The sequence below is a fragment of the Malus domestica genome, chromosome 14 (genome assembly GCF_042453785.1).
Source record: "Malus domestica chromosome 14, GDT2T_hap1".
In the NCBI taxonomy this organism is placed as follows: Eukaryota; Viridiplantae; Streptophyta; class Magnoliopsida; order Rosales; family Rosaceae; genus Malus; species Malus domestica.
This window is the reverse complement of record NC_091674.1, coordinates 24,780,013-24,802,173: the sequence shown is the minus strand read 5'-3', so window position 1 is coordinate 24,802,173 and position 22,161 is coordinate 24,780,013. Positions and strand designations below refer to the sequence as shown.

The 22,161-nt window shown below is 39.1% G+C and overlaps 3 protein-coding genes and 1 pseudogene across 3 annotated transcripts; 2 read left to right on the top strand and 2 right to left on the bottom strand.

Moving 5' to 3' along the window:
• Window positions 1-712: 712 nt before the first annotated feature.
• LOC103455025 (4-coumarate--CoA ligase-like 9) lies at window positions 713-4,115 on the top strand. The gene is made up of 6 exons (XM_070812547.1): window positions 713-1,835; window positions 2,146-2,335; window positions 2,541-2,686; window positions 2,812-2,879; window positions 3,245-3,347; window positions 3,621-4,115. The coding sequence occupies exons 1-6, from the start codon at window positions 789-791 to the stop codon at window positions 3,744-3,746; spliced, it is 1,680 nt and encodes a 559-aa protein (XP_070668648.1). The 5' UTR covers window positions 713-788; the 3' UTR covers window positions 3,747-4,115.
• Window positions 4,116-12,074: 7,959 nt separating this feature from the next.
• Window positions 12,075-16,106, top strand: LOC103455023 (uncharacterized). The gene is made up of 12 exons (XM_008394617.4): window positions 12,075-12,232; window positions 12,334-12,452; window positions 12,640-12,669; window positions 12,772-12,899; window positions 13,423-13,602; window positions 13,724-13,787; window positions 13,897-14,004; window positions 14,289-14,442; window positions 14,852-14,941; window positions 15,110-15,165; window positions 15,322-15,379; window positions 15,471-16,106. The coding sequence occupies exons 1-12, from the start codon at window positions 12,151-12,153 to the stop codon at window positions 15,803-15,805; spliced, it is 1,404 nt and encodes a 467-aa protein (XP_008392839.3). The 5' UTR covers window positions 12,075-12,150; the 3' UTR covers window positions 15,806-16,106.
• Window positions 16,107-16,134: 28 nt separating this feature from the next.
• Window positions 16,135-18,226, bottom strand: LOC103455024 (mitochondrial pyruvate carrier 1). The gene is made up of 5 exons (XM_008394618.4): window positions 17,725-18,226; window positions 16,974-17,077; window positions 16,819-16,873; window positions 16,593-16,728; window positions 16,135-16,431 (listed from the first exon to the last, which is right to left on the bottom strand). Exons 2-5 carry the CDS (start codon window positions 17,064-17,066, stop codon window positions 16,392-16,394), a joined length of 324 nt encoding a protein of 107 aa, XP_008392840.1. The 5' UTR covers window positions 17,067-17,077; window positions 17,725-18,226; the 3' UTR covers window positions 16,135-16,391.
• Window positions 18,227-19,162: 936 nt separating this feature from the next.
• Window positions 19,163-20,910, bottom strand: LOC114820822 (4-hydroxycoumarin synthase 1-like; annotated as a pseudogene).
• Between the last annotated feature and the right edge of the window lie 1,251 nt (window positions 20,911-22,161).

Genomic DNA, 22,161 nt, shown 5'->3' with positions numbered 1-22,161 from the left:
ATAATCAAAATTTTAATTCAAAAGAAAAGGTAATAGTTTTTCATAAATTAAAAAAAAAAAAATTTACTTTTCATTCACTTTTGTAATTTTTTATTTTTTGACTTTTTTCAATTTATCAATTGAAAATTGAAAAGAACGTGAAAAGTGAAAAAAGTGTGCCTGAAATAAACCGACACTCAGAACAACCATATTCAACACCCGTAAGGGCAATACAAAAACAGAAAAAACACCCGTAAAGAAAACTGACATTTTATATAACAGGACAGCTCATAATATATTTGAAATATAAATAAATATCTCAAATAAGAGGGGTGTATTCAATTAGGATTCTGAGAGAGTTTCAGGGAATTAATAATTCCAGGGGTATTCAATTAGGATTTTAAGTGATTCTCTGAAATTCTAGGTGTATTCAATTAGAATTTCAAAATAGTTTATTAAAATCCTTAGAAATCTAGGTGTATTCAATTAAGATTTTAAAGAAGTTTATAACATTCCAGGTGTATTCAATTAGAAATTGATTTTAAAGAATTTGAGAAAGTTAAAGAATTAGAGGGAATTGGAGAGATTTCGTAGTGTATTTTAAGTATCCACAAATCTCACCTCTTCCCATGAGATTTCGAGAGAATTGAATCAAAATTTTATATGAAATCTCTACAAATCAATTAAACTCCATAAAAATCCATGGATTTATAAATCCATTAAAATCTCTCACATTCTCAATTGAATACACCCCCCCTAAATCTCACTGCTACTCCGAAGTAAAGCACTTTCAAGTGAAACCTTCAACAATGGCGGAGGAATCAGCAGCAAATCTCAGACGTTGGATCGACCCGAAGAGCGGCTACTGCCCACGTACCAAGACCTTCCACTCTCTCCGGCCTCCGGTCCCACTCCCGCCGCTCTCGCAACCCCTCTCCCTCACCCAATTCACCCTCTCCCTCCTCCGTTCCTCCATGGCCAAGCCCACCACGTCCGCCCTCATCGACGCCGCCTCCGACCGCCACGTCTCGTACCAAACCTTCCTCAGCCAAATCCACTCCCTCACTCTCTCCCTCCAATCCCTCGCGCTGTTCAAAGGCCACGTGGCCTTCATTCTCTCCCCTCCTTCGCTCCACGTCCCCGTCCTCTATTTCTCCCTCCTCGCCTTCGGCGTCGTCGTTTGTCCCGCCAATCCGATCGGGTCCGAGTCCGAGATCGCCCACCAGGTCCGGCTAACCCGACCCGCCATCGCCTTCGCCACGTCAGCAACCGCCAACAAGCTCCCCAAAGGGGATGATAAAATCCGCACCGTAATCCTCGACTCGCCCGAATTCCTCTCCATGCTCGACCGGGACGGGTCGTCCGTAACCCGATCTGAGAGCTCAGTTGAAGTCAACCAAACCGACCCGGCTGCGATTCTTTTCTCCTCCGGCACCACCGGTCGTGTCAAAGGCGTTATGTTGACTCACCGCAATTTCATCGCCCTGTTGGCCGGGCTCCACGCCCTTCGGCGCGAACCCGACCCTACCCTACTCGACGGGCAACCCGTATCGCTGTTCACGCTGCCTCTGTTCCACGTGTTCGGGTTCTTCATGGTGGTTCGGGCGGTAGCGTTGGGCGAGACCTTGGTTTTGATGGAGAAGTTCCAGTTCGAAGCGATGCTGAGGGCCGTGGAGAGGCACAAAGTGTGGTACATGCCAGTGTCGCCCCCGTTGATCGTGGCTCTGTCGAAGTCGGAGTTGGCTCAGAAGTACGATCTCAGCTCGCTTCGGCTTCTCGGCTGTGGCGGCGCGCCGCTGGGCAAGGAGGCTGCGGACAGATTTGGTGAGAGATTTCCCAATGTGGAAGTTGTACAGGTCAGAAATTTTTTAAGTTTAGGATTTAATTTTTAATAATATTATATTATTCAAGAAGATCGAGAACGCGGTAAAGGGTTCTAGAGTTTTGATTAGTTGAAGCTAAGAGTTTTGATTAGTTGAAGCTAGACCTTGAGACTTTTCTCAATTTGTGATTATTAAGGAGACTTTTCTCAATTTGTGATTATTAAGGAGTCTTTTCTCAATTTGTGATTAATTAAGGAGTCTTTTCTCAATTTGTGATTAATTAAGGAGACTTTTCACTACTGAAAGTAACAAGGTCAAATGTTTGATTATTATGGTTGTTTAGGGATATGGTTTAACCGAGACCGGAGGAGGGGCTACGAGGATGATTGACCCTGAAGAATGTGCGCGTCATGCTTCTGTGGGCCGCCTGGCCGAAAATATGGAAGCCAAGATTGTTGACCCTGAAACCGGAGAGGCCTTGCCTCCTGGCAAGAGGGGTGAGCTATGGCTGCGAGGTCCAACAATCATGAAGGGTAACGAGACACTTCCTCCGTCTCAAGTCTTGCTTGTAGCAAAATTAGAATGTCTTAACATAATATTTTGGTCTTTTCGCACTCGTTTCTTATAAGTTGGTTAATGTAAGCGAGTCAAGACGACGGACTCCATTACCTTTAGTTAGTGTGAGTGAGACAATGTAGGTTCGAATCTAACATTTTGAAACTATTACTATGCGTGCAGGTTATGTTAGAGATGACAAGGCAACTACTGAGACCTTGGATGAAGATGGGTGGTTGAAGACCGGTGATCTTTGTTACTTTGATGACGAGGGGTTCCTCTACATTGTTGACAGGTTAAAGGAATTGATAAAGTACAAGGCATATCAGGTGATTGAAAGTTTGTTTCGGACCCTTTGAGACACTCGTAGCAAAGATGGTTGTAAAAGTCTTTTGATCAGTCCCTTTAAATAATCTGTTATATCTGGTGTCTCTATCTGTGGAACAAATTGCAGGTACCCCCAGCTGAGTTGGAACATATACTTCAATCCCATCCCGACGTTGAGGATGCTGCTGTGATTCCGTATGTATCTATTACTATGACATTTTTTTTGGAAAGAACCTACTTTGTTTTGATGCTCTATGGCATTAAAGTACAGCAGTTTGCGACTGCGATATCTCTTATTTGCTACTTTTGAAATGTCTTTTCTTACAAGTTTAGCTTTGTCTCTTGACACGAAATTGGTGCATTGAAAAAAAGACAAAAAGGCGAAGAATATTTTCTATTAACGGATGTTTTGCTGATAAGATTGTCTGTGAAATCTGGTATTTTTTGCCGCTCGATCCACCCCCATCCTGAAAGGAGAGAAAAAATGGATTGGAATTTCTTGCATAGCTAGTAAAAGGATAATCGTTACTGAAATAATTCACTGTTTTCTTGTAAATCAGATATCCGGATGAAGACGCGGGGCAGATTCCCATGGCATATGTGGTTAGAAAGCCCGGAAGCAATATCACTGAGGCTCTAGTTATGGATTTCGTTGCAAAACAAGTATGATTCTGAATATACTTGTGAAAATCTTTCATTGAATGTGCATACTAGTTGCCTTCTTCACATCCTGCAAAGTAAAATTGTTCATGCCTCCTTTATATCCTCATGCCTTGATCACGCTGCACAGAAATAAGCGTTGATGTTTGATGCGTTTTACAAATGTTTCCTGTGTCATGAATACGTATCTTCACATAGCAACGTATTTACGGAAAAAAAGAACGAACCACGTTACAAATATTATAGGCCTTCACATTGTGGTATTTCTTGTTGCAGGTTGCTCCGTACAAGAAGATACGACGTGTAGCGTTTATCAACTCCATTCCAAAATCTCCAGCAGGAAAGATCTTGAGGAGGGAGCTTGTAACTCATGCTTTATCCACTGGTTCATCAAAATTATGATTCGTTCGTTCGAATCAAAGGAAGAAGAAAGCTTTCTCAGCGTTGCATTCGATTTGGCGTTTGCCATATCAACTCGTTCGCGCTCTCCTTATCATGTACACGATCTTGGAGGCCGGCGGCCGTGAGGATCGGATCGGAGTGTGGCCGTATAAGCTTGACTTCAAATATAACTTTCTATGCACATTCTGTTTTTTTTTTTTTTTTTTTGTTTCTGTTGCAGTCATATTTAGAATAGTAATGTGATTGTGTAAATTCTATTAGATGTTTGAATGTATCTTAAATTCCTAAAGGGGATAAGGTTTTTGCCTATCATACTACTATAAATAAAGGCACAATGGGGTGATACAAATATACCTCACAATTAAATCACTCTCTCTTCTCCCTTAATACCGACGACCCCCTCTCTCTAATCCCTTAGATTAGTTCAATCAAATAGGCCTGCAACACTTTATCAGCACGTTCTTGAGGAATTGATGGATAGTAGGAGAAGGCCATCTTCCACAAAATTAAAAGGCTCTTCTTTGTTTTCTACCAATCAAGTACGCTTAAAATAAAAGAAGATTTTTGAAACATCCACGAAGTATGAAAACATTTCCATGATGTATGAACCCCTCTATATTTATATTTTCCTTACGATATATATATTGTATATGTTCATATATTTGTCAATATATATATATATATATATATTTGTTTCATGCATTACGCAATTAAATTGCTATGTGGAATTTGTGAGTCAAAGCATATAAATAAATTAGAAACAATTTAGGGTTTTTCAAACCCTAGGGATTTCAAAAGAAAAAAAGGGAAAGAAAATTGGGCATGGTGCAGCACCACCGTCGGCAACACCATGCACCGTGGCTGGCCTAAAGCCCAGCTGCATGGACCGTTGTAGCAGCCTTTGGGTTTACTGCTCCTACACTCAGACAACTAGGCTTACCAGCCCAGTAGGTTGGGTTTCTTCCCTCTGGCCCGAAGACCAAGCTTCAGCTTCGACTGGGGCTTCCGTGTGCTAACCCACAAGCCGCTTCAGCTGGGTTTGTCCCTGTGAGCCCCTTTGGCCTAATACCAGCAATCTTGACTGTTGGGCTCGCCTAGTTCCCTTGGCCCGTGGGTTGCCTTTTGTAGCTACCCCAAGCCCAAATCTTTTTAGGCTATGCTTTTTCGACCCTATGCTATTATTTTGGCATTATTTTGCTCCCACAATTGACCATGTTTGGTCCCGATCTATTGAAATAATTAAAAATGACATGCAGTCTATTAATCTGATAATGAATTCAAAATTATTGACCTGATGATCACTTTGGGACATTAACAATTCAATAATTTATGGGGTGTGATATCCACACACCCCATTTTACTTCTCACACACCCTTCTAATTTTCGACCGTTGGATCGGATGAATTGAAGAAGATCAACGGATAGAAATTAACAAGGGGTGTGTGAGAAGTAATTTGGGGTGTGTGGATAGCACACCCCTAATTTATTTGTATACTTTGAATCGTTAACATACTTGCGTAGTAACGAAGCTCTCACACTTGAGTTCCCGAAAAAACTCAAATTCACTACACTTAAATCAGCATATTGCATTCTGTGTTTCTTGTAGGAATCTCTCCTTTATGAACTAATCGTTCATAAAACTAAATTGAACCTATAGTTTCATATTTAGTGCCTTTGAAACCTGAAGTTTCATTCAAAACTTACCACTTGAAACTTGTAGTTTTCATGCATAAATTAAACCAATACATGTCTATAGAACCTGAATGTTCTACGATATATGTCTATGGATCACCATATGACTAATCATATTTTTTTTGTTCCCTCTATTTTAGGGACATGTCGAACTTGAACAAGCTCGATTTCACTTCTCTGGAAGTCTTTGGAAGAAACTACCTGAAGTGGGTTCAAGACATGAAACCCTATCTTACTGCAAAAGGTATTAGAGCCACCATCGAGGCACATATCGAAGACAAACCTGTCGACGAAGCTCAAAAAGCTGCTGCAATGATCTTTATTCGAAGACACATCCATGATGCTCTGTAGACCGAGTACCTCGCTGAGGAGGACCCATTCACCCTCTGGCTTGCTTTGGCCGACCGTTTCGATCACCGGAAAGACAATATACTTACATGAAGCAAGACACGATTGGCAGCATCTTCGCTTCCAAGACTTTAAGTTCGTGAATGAATATAACTCTGAAGTTTATAGAATCCGATCATTGCTGAAGTTCTATAAAATGGAACTAACTGAATCAGATATCCTGGAGAAAACGTATTCGACAGTCCATGCTACCAATATTGTCCTGCATCAACAATATAGGGCACAAAAAATCACCAAATTTTTAGATTTGATTTTTGTACTACTTCTCGCTATAAAACAGAACCAGCTTTTGATGAAGAATCATCAAGCTAGACCAACTGGCTTGAACGCCGCTCTTGAAGCGCATGCGACCAATTCTAGCAGCCACAAACGATGAAAGAGTCGTGGTGGCTATGGTAATGGGTAGCAAGCCCAGCCACGGGCCCAAGGTCAACAGAGTGCTGGCCCTAAGGGTGGAAATGTAACCCATCAACGTCCACCCCTTGCCCCTAAGACCTCGAACTTCAAGAACAAGGGCAAAGCTCCCATTCAGTTAGCTTTTACTGAAATGGACATGTGATACTGCTGTGGATCAAATGATCATTGGTCACGCGTATGCTGAGTTAACCCTGAGGCTATTGCAAAATATCATTCCCGTCGTGAGTCTAATTTTGCACATGTGGAACATCCCGAATATGCTACTACATCAATGGAGATATCGAATTTTCAGGAGGCGTCAGCTCCTATGGATGAATAAATTAGACATGTTTTTAGGGTGTTTACCCTTAATAGCCGAACCCACTAAGAGTGGCCAACCCCTCTCCCCTATTTTTCTAGGTTTATGGTTTAATTTTGAACAATTTTTCTAAGTATTTGGAATAATTTGTTTGGTTTTGGTTTGTAATACCCAAGAAAGCACCTCTGACAACTCTTTCAGGCTCATCCAACCTAATTGAAGGATACGGAAAGGCACGTATCATGTTGTCCAATGGTACAGTCTTAACCATTAAAGAGGCACTCCATTCTCCACGTTCCGGAAGAACGTTGCTGAGTTTTACAGATATTCGAGATAATCAATATCATATTGAAACCACTGAAGATAATAGTTCTAAATTTCCTCGTATCACTTCGTACGAATATGGCCAGAAACGTATTTACGAGAAGTTGGAACGTCTCCCAAGTGGGTTGTACATCACAACCATTCGTGGCATAGAAGCCCACCATGTGGTCGGCCCTATGCCAGAGTTCCAGAGCACTTTGTTGATTTGGTATAACCGTTTGGGACATCTTGGACGTGACATGATGCGCTGTATCCTCAAATCATCACATAGGCATCGGTTACCTCCTTACGTTGGATTCCCGTCATGCAAAGCGTGTTCTTTAGGGAAGTTGAATACTCAACCCTCAATTACAAAGATCATTCATAACCCCCCTAAGTTTATGCAGAAGATTCAAGAGGATATTTGTGGACCTATTTAACCAACTTGCGAACCATTTAAATATTTTATGGTGTTGGTTGATGTATCAACACGATGGTCATATGTTTGTCTGTTGTCCACACGCAACGCTGCATTTGCTAAAACTCTTAGCACAAATCATTAAGCTAAGGGCTCACCATTCTGATTATTCGATTCAGTCGATTCGACTGGATAACACTGGAGAGTTTACGTCACAAACTTTTGACGATTATTTCATATCAGTAGGGATTGATATGGAACATCTTGTACCCCATGTTTACATCCAAAATGGCCTGGAAGAAGCTTTCATAAAGCGCATTTAATTGATAGCTCGGACTTTAGTTATAAGAACCAAACTGCCGGTATCTGCCTAGGGCTATGCAATATTGCACATAGCTATGTTGGTCCCCCTGAGGCCCACCGCTACCCAACCACATTCACTGTTACAGTTGGTCACTGGATACAAGCCTGACGTCTTGCATTTATGGGTGTTTGGGTGTGCAATTTATGTGCCAATAGTACTGCCGCTACGTACCAAAATGGGTCATCAGAGAAATATAGGAATCTATGTTGGTTATGATTCGCCATCAATTGTTCGCTATTTAGAACCCTTGAGATCTCTTTACCGCATGTTTTGCAAATTGTCACTTTAATAAGATAGTCTTCCTGTCATTAGGAGGAGATAAGCATGCTAACGTTCTTGTAGAACACCGTGAATTGTCGTGGTATGCTCCCACTATGTCTCATTTAGATCCTCGTACTACCCAGTCTAAAACTGAAGTGTGACAAATTATAGATCTTCAGAGCATGCCAGATGTTTTTAATGATCTAACTAATGTGACAAGGTCACATATACCCGTTGCAAAAGCACCTGCAAGGATAGATGTACCCCGCGTACGTCAATAACTCATATGTGAAGGCCAGACCATCCCCGAAGGTGGGGGAGGCCGCACCTTCCACACGGTATGGTACATTGACGACTAGCCAATCATTTACTCCGACCCTGAAGCGTGGCAGACCCCTTGGTTTAAAGGATTCACAACCCCGAAAGAGGAAAATGGCACCAACTAGTGACCCTAGTTTGAATCTGACCATCGCTCGCTTATTCGTTCCAACGCATGAGGTTATTATAGATTACGACGATGTCTTAAATGAGACAACTTGACTTCCCGAGAATCGTGAGATTTCGATCCATTACGCAGTATTGGATGAGGTTAGGAATCAGAATGAGATGATCGTCGATGATGCATTTGCATACATAGTAGCTACTGACATCATGCTTAACAATGACATTGAACCACGTTTCGTTGATGAATGCCAACGTATAACCGATTAGTCAAACTGGAAACAATCAATCCAGGTCAAACTCGATTCGCTCGTGAAATGTAAAGTGTTTAGACCTATTATTCTTACACCACTACATGTGAAACCCGTTGGCTACAAGTGGGTTTTCGTGAAGAAGTGTAATGAGAAGAATGAAATAGTGCGATACAAAGCACGCTTTGTAGCGCAAGGCTTCTCTCAATGCCCTGAGATTGATTACAAGGAAGCGTATTCCTCCGTAATGGACGTTCCGCTACCTAATCAGTTTGGTAGTTTCTGAAAAAACTAAATATGCAGCTTATAGATGTGGTAACTGCGTATCTCTATAGGGATTCTAGATACGAAAATCTACATGAAAGTTCCAGAATAACTTCCACTGACTGGTTCAAATAGTTTTAGACCATGGAACACTCTCTCAATTAGGTTGATGAGGTCACTTTACAGATTGAAACAATTCGGACGAATGTGGTATAACTGTCTGAGTGAATATTTGACAAGTCAGGGTTATGTGAACAACGAATTATGCTCATGTGTGTTCATAAAGAAGTCACATTCCAGATTTGCAATCGTTGCAGTTTATGTCGACGACATGAACTTCATCGGGACTCCTACAGAGCTTGAGGAAATTGCTATGCACTTGAAATCGGAATTTGAGATGAAGGATCTTAGGAAAACTCAATATTGTCTCGGCTTGGAGATCGAGCATTGTTCGGATGGAATCCTAGTACATCAATCGAACTACACCCAAAAGGTATTGCGACATTTTATGAGGATAAAACGAAACCTTCGAGTACACCTATGGTCGTTCGGACTCTAGATGCCAAACGAGACCCTTTCCATCCAAAGGAGGATGAGGAAGAGATTTTGGAACCCGAAGTTCCTTACCTAAGTGCAATTAGGGTTTTATTGTACTTAGCTTAGTGCACTATACCCAACATCTCTTTCGCTGTTAATCTTTTGGCTAGATTCAGTATGAACCCGCAAGCAGGCACTGAATGGTGTTAAAGACATTTTCCGCTACCTCAAGTGTACGACGGATTTGGGCTTGTTATATACCCACGAATCTTCAAGTGTTGCCGCCCCCTATGGTCCTTAAATTGATTTTCGCCTTGTTGGTTATGCAAATGTTGGATATCTGTTTGACCCATATATGGCACGTTCTCAAACGGTTTATGTCTTTAATATTGGAGACATCGCTATATCTTGGAGGTCTACCAAGCAAACGCTAATTGCGACTTCTTCGAACCATGCTAAGATTCTCGCTTTACATGAAGCATTGCACAAGTGTTTTTGGTTGAGAATAGTTATGGAACATATTCGAAGCATTAGTAGTTTTACTTCTGTCGTTGACTTTCCTATGACGATCTTTGAAGACAATGCAGCATGTGTCGAGCAATTAAAGAAGGGATACATCAAAAGAGACAACACCAAGCACATAGCGCCAAAATTCGTTTACTCACACCACCAGTAGTAACATCAGAACATTGAAGTCATGCAAATCCGTTCCCAGGATAACCTGGCCGATCTCTTCACCAAGTCATTACCCAAGTCTACTTTTCAGAAGCTCGTCCATGAAATTGTTATGCATAAATTATTTGAATTGAATTGCTTGTAGTTATCTTATTTTGAAGTTATGTCTAACTCAGGGGGAGTACTTGAAGCATACTCACTTAATCTTAATGTACTCTTTTTCCTACGATTAGGAGCATTTTTCCCATTGGGTTTTTGCTACCTAATGAGGTTTTGGTGAGGCACCCAACCTGGGATGATCATACTCCTTTGAGTTCACTACTTTCGTCCCGTCTAACGTTTGTTTTAGACATTATACATACTTCTTACTTTTCTCCTTACCATATGGCTTTTTCCCCATACCTTGGGTTTTACCATAGCGAGGTTTGTGAGTTTTACTACCAATGCATACTCTCTTAAATTTGAGACTTGCGTTCACCCGTTATGTCGATGGCTTCATCAATTATTCTACCTTATATGCTGAAGATCTGATGCGATGATTTGTTAAGTGTTTACGCACTCAAGGGGAAGTGTTGCAATCATATTTAGAATAGGAATATGATTATGTAAATCCTAGTAGATATAGGAATGTATCTTATATTCCTATTAGGAGTTGATTGCCTATTAAAAGTTGTAATAATAAAGGGTAAGGTTTTTGTCTATCCTACTACTATAAATAAAGGCATAATGGGGTGATACAAACATACCTCACAATTAAATCACTCTCTATTCTCCCTCAATACCGCCGGCTCCCTATCTCTCTAATCCCTTAGATTAGTTCAATCAAATAGGCTTACAACAATTTCCTATTTTTAATGCCCACATTATTTGGGTATTTTGTGCTCGGCGTCATAATGGGCTAGTAATAATGTGGTTCAAATTCGCCTTTGGCGATAATCGAACCAAAGACCTCTCACTTATAAGTCAACATGAATACCAAGTGAAGAAGAATATCACTAGACCCTAATACTAAGTGGCATTATTTGGGTATTACTTGTATATGTAGACATTTTCTTTTGTTAGAGTTTGAAATTCATGTTTTGATTGAAGACCTTGATATTTTAGTGCTTTTTTTGTTTCTTTTTTGTGGATACAGACTTTCGTGGTACACAATGCCACAATGGCGGTATTAGTTATGAATATTAATGTTTTGGCTCTCTAGTTTTGACTACGAATTTTAGCTACATGTGATTTGAGAAATTAAAACTACTGTGAGTCGTGATGTCCCAAAGTCAAATCTAGAAAATTTTACTATGCTTTGATCATTTACGAAGTGTTGGTAGTGTTGTAATGTCTCTTAGAATTCTAGGAATTAGGATAGTAGTTGTATACAAAAAGTTGAGATTCTCTCCGCATCTCTTTCTCCAGAGTTATAATAATAATAATAATAAAAAAGAAGAAGCATGGGGCAAAAAGAGAATTACCTAAAACCAAGGGTACCAAAAAATAATAATAATAATAATAGTAGTAATAGTAATAATATGTTGTAAAGGTGACTGGATGGCTGGCCACTAATCCACTTCAATCTGTCTTTATTGGATGGAATGTTAGGTGACTCCACTAATACGCCTTTCACTATGTTGCTCATGATTTGCTTCTATAAAAGCAAGTCTTATGGAACACAACACACCTAAGGATGAAAGTAAGAAATTAACAAAAGAGGAAGAGAGAAAAGAGAGGAAGAGGAGAGGAGATAATAAAGAGAGTTATTTTTGTACTCCTATTATTCTAATTTATAATGAAAGCACCACTGCTGGCCCGATGACGTACTCCAGTCACACTAACTGTAGACGAACCTTGTAAATTTTGTGTTTTATTACATTTATTCCATTACACACATCGTCGATTTTATAATATAATAATAATAATAAGTGAACTAAAAAGTAAAACAATGGTAAAGCATGGGGCAGAAAGAGAATTACCTAAAAACAAGGGTACCAAAAAGCATTTTATTGAAAAGCTAGGGTTTATGGGGTTTCTGTCTTTCTCCCATCTGTGTGCGAGGAGTCAGAAGCAGAGAAACAAAGAAAAACACCATGCCTCGTACGACCACTCTCGAGTGCCCAGGTTGCCCTCCACTTCGAGCTCTAACCTTCGATGAGCTTGGTCTCATCAAAGGTAAATCTTCTCCTGCTCTTTTCTTAATCAACGAGCATCAACGGCTAATTCTTTTGCTAAATGTCTAAAACTCAATTTTCTCTTCCTTTTATTTTTTCTAGTTATTGAAGCTCGGGGTCAGCAAGGAAGAGCAGAACCTAAGGTGGTTGAGAGATGGGGCGAACCCGATTCGTCTAAAAGCGTGCTCGCCGCCTCTATCGATGACCGAAAATCCGACCCGGTATCAGTTCCTCTGTTTGTTTTTTGCGTTCGAAATCATAAAAAGTGAATGCAATGCGTTTTGGTTTATTGAAAGACTGCAGTTTTATCACTCGTGTGTTGGGAATATGCTTTATGCTCTGTGTTTTTTGAGGTAAAAATGTGAAAGAAGGGAGTGATTAAAATTTCCCCTTTTTGTAATGTTGCAGTTACTAGCTGTTGCCAGAAGAAATGGGACGGTGAGTGGCGTCTTTGGACTATGAATATGTGGGAGCAATTCGGGGTTTCCGTGTTATTAGTTACAGGGGCTGATAACTGTTGTGTGCTTGTATGTCTTACAGATTGAGGTTCTAAATCCTCTTAATGGTGGTCTCCGCTTCGCAGTCACCAATTCTAGTGATAACGGTGGGGACGACCCTGTTGCTGGATTACATTTGTTTGCCAAAAAGAATTTGGAATTGGCTTCTAGGTGAGATGACTTCTGTGATTTCCTGGTTTTCTGCCAATACCAACGACAATGAGATACCTTACAATCCCAAAGTTTTTGTTTGCGACATAAGTTGATTGCTGGAATTTCTAATAAATTTAGATTACTAAATCATTTTAGGATGCTCGGGGTTGGGTATGCTTGGGTGTTCAATTTTAGGTTCACTAATTTTCTAATATTCTTTTTTACTCCAATTTTGAGTGTGTTGCATTACACTTAGATTGTATAGGTCCACTTTCTGGTGCACTGGTTTGTGGAATGCTAATCATACGTGCACCAACGGATCCCTCTTGCATGTTTCAGTTGTTTGTTTTTCATTTTAGTTCAATTGTTAGCATGTATACCAACCTATATAAATGTCCCCTGAAAACCAACTTTTCTTAAGCTTTAACCAATGAGGGGCGTCTCAAGTTCGTCCATATTCTTATGTCAATGTTATTGAAATCAGTGGAGTTATCCCTTTATGCATACAGTTGCTGATATTTTTTAAATCATTTTCTGCTAGGTCTTGCACTTTGCTTACATGTACAACAAATGGAAATGCAAACATAAAATCCTTTGAATTGACTAAACCAGCAGCAGATGTTACTTCTTCTGGGTCTTCAAGAACATGGAGTGTGGGTGCCGGTGGCAGTATCTCATGTTCTAAAGTGGATGGGAGTGAAAACTATTTCTTATTTGGAGGGTGAGTTCTCATGTTGAGTAACTTTTTCTAGGAGGTTTAAAATCTACTTGTCTTCATTAAACAAAGATTGTCATCACTAGAATATTGGTCTAAGCGGCGACCTTATTATTTTCACATTCAGGAAGCGTGTTGAGATGAATGTCTGGGATCTTGACAGCTGTGCCAAGATTTGGACAGCCAAACCTGTGAGAATTTCTATCTTCTATCATTATATCTTGAAGAAACCGATACATATACTCTTGTGTTTTACAATCAGTTTATCCGACGTTTATTCTCATTTTTTACCCTGAGCAGCCTCCTAAAAACAGCCTTGGCATCTTTACGCCAACTTGGTTCACATCTGCCACATTTTTGAGTAAAGATGATCATCGTAAATTTGTTGCTGGCACCAACAGTCATGAGGTAATAATCTCCTAAGTAGGATTGATTTTGTTGTTGTTTTCAGCTGGGAATAAACTACCTGTGGAAAGTGCTCCCTTTACTCTGTAAGAATGCTTCAAGTTGTTAATTATATTAGAAGCTCTTCAATCCCTTGAAAGATGAACAGTTTATACATAAAGTTAATTATAGTTGGAATCTTATGATGTTTACTTTTGTTTTAGAAGTTAACTTTAGTGAATGTCTACTCCTTGGTAGCTCATGCGAAAAGGATTCTCTTGGCACCTTATGACTCTTTTTTTCAACAGGTTCGTCTCTATGACATTTCTGCTCAGCGAAGACCTGTCATATCATTTGATTTTCGGGAGACTGCTATTAAATCTGTAGCGGAAGATATAGATGGCTACACAATCTATGTAGGGAATGGATCTGGTGACCTAGCTTCTTTTGACATACGCACAGGTGCATTGACCTTATTAGAACATTCTGATAAGTGGTGGGGTCGGATTAGACCTTGTAGGAATTCTGTACCATCAATCAAATTAAGAACAATTTGAATTGAATTGAATTGGCAAAAATAGTTGAGTTATGGATTTGGCCCATTTGGGCATGATTAGAAATAGCCATCTGTTGAGCATGGTACTTGCTACCTAAATTATGGAATGACTGGTGTACCAACTGCCTGTGTCAGGAATGTACACTGCGGAAGTCCCGTTGCACTATTTGAGGGCATTATTGGTGTTATGGATAGGCATAAAATGGTTGTGTGTTGCCCCCTGGAAACATATAACGATAGTATAGACTTCTTGATGTTATTTTTGCTACTCTGTAATCTTTCTTTTCCGACTATTAATGCTGTGTTTCACTACAGGGAAATTGTTAGGATGCTTTTTGGGCAAGTGTTCAGGTAGTATAAGATCCATTGCAAGGCACCCCGACTTTCCTGTGATAGCATCATGTGGTGAGTGCACGGTTTCTGTTTTCAATATCAAAACTAGTGCTCTCTCTCTCTCTCTCTCTCTCTCTCTCTCTCTCGCGCGCACGCGCATTAAGCTTTATTGGTGTAGTTAGTACTGTTTGGAAACCAAAAATATCTGTATATGCACTGACCTCAAATTCTTTCTTCTAGGATTGGATAGCTACCTACGCCTTTGGAATGTGAAGACGCGGCAATTACTATCTGCGGTATGTGACTGCATTGGCCAGCCAGCCTGATGACATCTTATGTTTATAATTGCATAGACTCCAAATTTCATTGTTTCTTGCATACTCAAGTAAGAATGATGTATGCTCTTCACTTTGCAATTCTTTTAGACCAATTGTTCTTGTTGAATGGTGCAGGTTTACCTGAAGCAGCACTTGTCAAACGTTCTTTTTGACTCCAATTTTGCCGATGAAGGTGTGTTTTCCTATTTCCTATATCTGAAAGTAGTGATATCATGTAACTTTTTCCCAAACTTTATCAACAAGCTTTCCGTTCTATTCTGCAGAAGCAGAAATTGTCAATCCCCCAACCGATCGGCTACAGCATGATGAGCTTAGTTTTGCTGAGAGAGATGAGGGGGAAACACGACCTGTGAAAAAGAAGAAATCTCAAAAAAAGAATGGAAGCAAGAAGGAAGCCAAAGCAAAAGGCAGAAACAAGGAAGAAGTATCCAGTTTGGGTAGGAGAGATGACGGCGAAACACCACCTGTGAAAAGGAAGAAGTCCAAGGAAAATAAAGGAAGCGAGAAGGAAGCTTCTGAAGAGAGTGGATGCAAGAAGTTGAAATCGAAAAAAAGTAGCAAAAGGCCAAAACGTGAAGATGTTGATAGCACGTCGTGAACCCGTTAGGGCCAAAGGACGGAGTATATGTTCACGTAACTGGGAAGAGAGGCCGAACACGCATAAAAGGGTGGAGCATGTTCGGCCTCTGCTGCCTGACAAAATTTTGATAGGAAAACTTTGACAATGTTGTAAATCGTCTCTTTCAGGAGCCGGTACATTTGCTATTTAATCAGATTGGTGTTAAACTTATAACGAAATTAGTTTTTGCATCCAAAGATAATTGCTTTAACCTATGTTTCGGGTAGCAAGTGATTTTCTGATGGTCTGCTGCAATGAAAGTGCAAGTTTTCAGTCCTCACTATCTGAAGTTCGGAACCAATATTCAGTGCCTTAGAATTCATCATCGTGAAATTCCTTATTACTTTCAAACGTCACCGTCGAAACGAGTAGCGACTGGTTTATGCTTGAGACATCTGGTACACAATTGACTAAAAACAACCAATTATGAACAAAAAAAGGCCACATGCTCAGGTAATATCAAAAGCAAACTGTATCATATGCGTCCTAAACGAGATCAACACTGTCTTCGGTAAAAATCACAACAAAAACAATGAACGAGCAAGGGAATGAAAGCAGCAGCAAATCACTCGGATGCAGCTTCATCTTTCTTCGGGGCCAAGTACCTATCATAAAGCAAGTAAACAAGAACAAACCTCGCGCGTTTTAGGCTAACTCATTTTGACACAGAAGGTCAGAAGTTATGGCAATTGACAACTCAACTAAATTGAATACAGATATATCATTGATTTTCTGAAATTGATGACGAGACCAGCTAGCTACTTACCCCTGACCCCTCGCCCAGCGAGAGAGCTGATAGAGTTGGACAGTCTCATTTGAGACATGGCATGCCAAAAGAAGATAGTTGCGAGGTTGTACCATCCATGCGAATCTCATAAACAATGCTGAATAAACGCACATTGCTGCAGAAACAAATTCAAACCCGGTTATAATCCTGCCACATACTAGATACTGAAACTAAGCTACATCTTTCAAAACCAGTTATTTTGGACCTGCTGTCATGTTGCCAGAAATCATTTCTGGAGGTTTGTTCATATCCGCCAATCCCTATTAAATCAAACCCGTATGATCAAATTAGTCACAAATGCATGAATTGCATTTCAATTCAAATACATTCTATGCAAGAAATCATAGGGCTGAAGCATACAGCAGCAACAAATCCCCAGTTCGCAACAGGTCCCCAAAAGTGAGTTGTTTTTGGACCAACTGGACTGTTCAAGAATGCTCGGAACGAAGCCATTCTTACAATCTCTGCAAAGTCAGAACAACAATAAGAAAAAGAAAAAAAAGAGACGACGAGATTCCAACAATGACAAGATACAGAGTACGGTATATTACAAACATAACGATTTCAAAGTCAATCTGCCAAACCTACTTAGAAACTTCCGATCCTGCACCGAAAAACTATTTTACATAACCCCACTTTACATGATTTAAAGCTCTTATCATGTTTTAGATCTAAATAGTTTCTTGTTTCAAATGATCGAACTTGCTACTAAAATCTCAGCTAAGACAATGCTTCACTATTAATCTCAAGCATTTCTATAACCCTAATTCCAAACATTTTTCAATACTCTCTTACATTTCTACAATTATTTTTCAATAACCTCAAACATTTCTGCAAATATTCTTCAATTAACTCAAAGAAAGTAATACTATATTCCAATTGATAATAATCAAATTACAGTAATTTCATCAGTCAAATATTAGGGTTTAGGAAAACAATTGAAAAGTGAAATAATCACTCGAAAAACAAATCAATTTTTCGATATGAAAATTCATCTAATTCAGACAGACGGCATAGCGTGGCCCTAACCCTAATTCCCAAAATCCCAAAACCGAACTACCATGACGACGAAAACGATGACGATGACGTCAGATATGTATGAGAGGCGTACCTTATCGGAGAAATAGCCGGAGTAGTTGGGGACGATCGGCGATTGGGGGAGAGGGGATTTGTGGTGGCAGGCTGGCAGATCCCCAGGAAGAACAACAACAAAGTAGACTTAAGTGATTCGGATCGCTTGTGTACTAAATAAAACACAAAATTTTATTCGGGCCAATGATATTATCACACGTGTCAAGTTAAAATCCTTGCGACCTGTCTCTCCGGTAGTATAGGAGTTCAGATTCTCTAGATCTCGCAGTTCCAAACCAACGGACAGATCTAGATCGTTCAAGTGAGGAAGAGAAAAATATGAACCTTAAATTTGTGCAAAGTGGACTAGTGAAATGTAGTAACGAGATCATGAGATTTAAATGAGCGATTCAAAAATTTTCAATTCGTTGGCTCCAGACTGTAAGATATTGAAAAACATCTCTATTCATAATTATAGGAGCAACTTCAAGTTTTAAACATATGGCTGCACACTCGTGAGTCTTGGCTCCAGTTCACTATCTTGCCCTGCTTTTGATTTCATTGATGAATTCGTATGGGGAACTTAGACTTAAAGTTTGGACTTGAAGAAATAGATAATACTCAAGTATTTTACGTACTCACTTTCAAATTTGACCCAATAAAAATGTGTTATATATTTTTTGTTTTCTAAAGTTCAAGAAAAATTAGTAACATATCCACTATTTTTTTAAATAAATAAAACATGTGTTAAAAAATAGTAGGATGCCAGTTGGCATTCCTCTATTGGTAGGTCAATATTAGTTATTTTTACTTGTATTTTTCTTACTGTGGGTTAATAGTTTGTCGATATATGTAACCTCGGTTAATTGTTAGTTGGGTTATTGTAAACCATGGTTAGTTGTTTGTTGTCAATCGGTTGGTTAAGCTGGGAGATAAGCTTTATAACTATCAATCGTAACTTAGCTCATTAAAGAATTTGTATCTGCTTTCCTTGTTCAATGAAAGTTGAAGTTTCGATCCCTACCAAAAATCAGATCTTCAAGTTTTGAACTCAATTTGGGATGTAGATCTCTACCCCACTGCACTTTGCTTCAACACAACATGCCGAGAAATTTGGGCTAGTGTTATGTCGCCCCGTCGCAGTAAGGGTGTTTTACACATCCCCTTAGCCCTCCCCACATCCATGTTGTGTCAACTTGGTTCTCTTCTCGTAAGTGTGGTGGTTGGGGGTATGGATCTAGATCACTTGGTCAATTGCAGGGCTCGAAGGTTTGATTTTTGCTGTGGATTTTTTTATTTTTTATTTTTTTTTTTGTGGGGTTATTTTGGTTGTGCTTGACTCTTTGTAAATCCTCTTCCGTTTTGGTTCCTACATGGCTGTCACGCCGGTAGTTGCTGGCAAAAGTTCAGCGGCGGCAAGCTGCTTCTACCTCATGCAGAAGCAACATACATTTTTTTTTTAACAGACATAGACATGGACAGAAAAAGCAAGAACAGACAAAGCAACATACTACATAGAAAAAAGAGGAACAAACAAAGCCCTCCAAATTATACTCTCTCGCATACATAATCAGTGTACACCGTTCCATGCAAGTATTTAGTATGTAATAGATTCACTACGCAGTATGGCTGTCTCGACAGTGAGTCCCGATCCGATTCCAATCACGACACCCCATTCTAAACCTTCACCAGTTGTGGCTTTGCCTTCCCCAATCGACTTATTTCTCATCTCATCCAAAATAAAGTGCACCGATGGAGCTCCCATGTTGCCATACTCACTCAACACATGCCTTGTAGCCCTAAGCTTCCCTTCCTTCAAACCCAATTGCTCATCCACCTGGTCTACAATGGCAGGCCCACCAGGGTGCACACTGAAAAACAAGGAGTTCCAGTCCTTATTCTTTCCGTCAACCTTTTCAAAAGTTTTAGTCAGAAAATCCACAACACTTCCACCAACAAATTTAGGGACTTCTCCCGATAAATAATAATTAAACCCCATTTCACGAATGTTGGCCACTACACCATGCTCTGAGTTAGGTATGATCGTCTGCCTGCATGCCACGATTTCAAACAGCGGCCTCTCAATTTCAGGCTCTGGATTAGCCCCAACTATCACAGCAGATGCTCCATCAGCAAAAAGAGCCTGACCCACCAGTATGTCAAGGTGGGTGTCAGTGAGTCCGTGGAAAAACACGGTCGTGATCTCGGCGCACACCACAAGGATGCGTGCACCCTTGTTGTTCTCTGCGAAGTCCTTGGCCAGGGGGAGGACAGTCGCACCAGCATAGCAACCAGCTTCATAGATCATGGTTCTAGTGACAGATGGGTTAAGGCCGAGGGCTTGACCAGTTGGAAGTTGGCACCTGGCATGTCAACGTAAGAAGCTGTGCAAAAGATGAGGTGGGTGATCTTTGAGATGGGCTGGCCCCACTCTTTGATGGCTTTCAATGTTGCTTGTTGCCCTAGCTTTGGGACCTTGGGGTTCAACATGTCTTGGCGCACATCGAGTGATGGGGCTCCATAGGTATATATGCTCGGGTTAGCATTTAGAATCTCTTCTGTTAGATACAAGTAACGCTTCCTTATTTTTGACTTCTCACCTGTTAATTAGTAATTAAGTTAGGACATGTTTTATATCCTTGTGCATCAACTAATACAATGTAATTTGAAGAAAAACTTACATATGATAATGTACTATTGGACCGAGATGCCACAATTTAATTTGTGTAACATGTCTAAAGTGACTATTTTCTTCCGTTAATAACAATGTATCTTTTGAAATGAACACGTCGTGTGGCGCGTTGAGTCCGGGATGTGATTCATTTTAGCTCATAATTTGGTAGAGTTATAGTTTGCAACTCAAGATCAAAGTCAATTCATGGAGAGGTTAAAAAACTTTCATACAATTTGATGCATGATATGTTTTCTTCCTACATATAAATATAAGGTAATCTCGTGCATGTGCAGTATAAATGTGCACGAGTAGTGCTTATAAAAATTATACTTACAAATGCGATCGAACGTCTCTCTTAAATATGTTTTGTGCTCATTTTTGGTGACTCGAAACAAGAAATCAGGATAGTCTTTTTGGTAGTAGATGTTGGGTGGATTTGCAGTGCCAATGGCTAGGATTTTGGCATGTGGAGGCTCTACATGAATGTTAACCAAAGGCGCCATTAAGCAAGTTAAAGAGCAGATATATAGTAGGGATTTGTTGAAACTTGGAAGAGAGGGGGAGTTGAAAGGTTGCGATAAAATGAATGGCACTAACCCATTCCTTATATAGCAATCACAGATCCTACTAACTTGTGGAATCTTCAAGGTTAGGATATATTTTAAGGGAAAATTAGGTTAACATCCTTCTTTTTGTTACTCCATTGATTAAAATCCTATTCATTTTCAATTTTTGATCAAGGTCCTTGGGTATTAATAACATCATTAATTATTTGAATAATAAAATATTTTTATTTTTAAATATATTCCTTTAATGTTAAAAATGTTACAATTAGTATATTTATATTTATGGCTAAATTTTTTCATCATATAATTTTATTTTTAGTTTGTACCTATTTTTAATTTGCAAATATTTTTTAATTTGTACCAATTTTCTTTTCATTTTTAATTTGTACCCATAAATTAGTTCCTTTTTGTGCCCATATTTTTTAAAGTTTTATTTGTGTTTGTACCCATGTATATACTGTCACGTGACATTGTATATTTAATCAATAATAGAAAAATTACATATGGTATATTTATGTTTTATGCCTAAACTTTGTATCATATATTTATATTTTTAGTTTGTACCCACTTTTAATTTGTAACATTTTTTTTTAAATTTGTAGTATTTTCTTTTTATTTTATTTTGTACCCATGTACTAATTTCTTTTAGCGACTATATTTTTAAAAATTCATTTGTATTCATAAATTTTAATCTTTTATTTGTACCCTAATTTATTTCTAATGTACCCATTCTTCTTTATTAATGTACCACTTTGTTATATGTGAAATGTACCAATTTTTTTGTAAAATGTACCAATTTTTTTAACACTATGGATACATTCTTTTGCCATTTATTATTTCTTATTTTTACATATTTTTTATCCATTTATTCAATCAAAATGTTTGAATTTTTTTATTGTAACCGTTTCTAATAGTATTATAATGAGGGATTTTAAATTTATAGGATTATAAATCTCATAAAATATCAAATAATTAATGTCAAAACTACAAAAATATAAATATTAATAGTAATATAATGAGGTGTACAAAGTCAAGGGACCTTGATCAAACTTTGAATAATATTAAGGTTTTAATAAAAGAATGTTAAAAATTAAGGACCGCATCCAAAATATCTCATATTTTAATGCACACATAATATTCAACTCGTGATTTCTAGTGGAGGGTCGACTCTTAACCAGATTGAAAAAGTCAGCAAAGAGGGTTCCGGTAAGCAGCAGGCACTCCAAATTTGGAATCT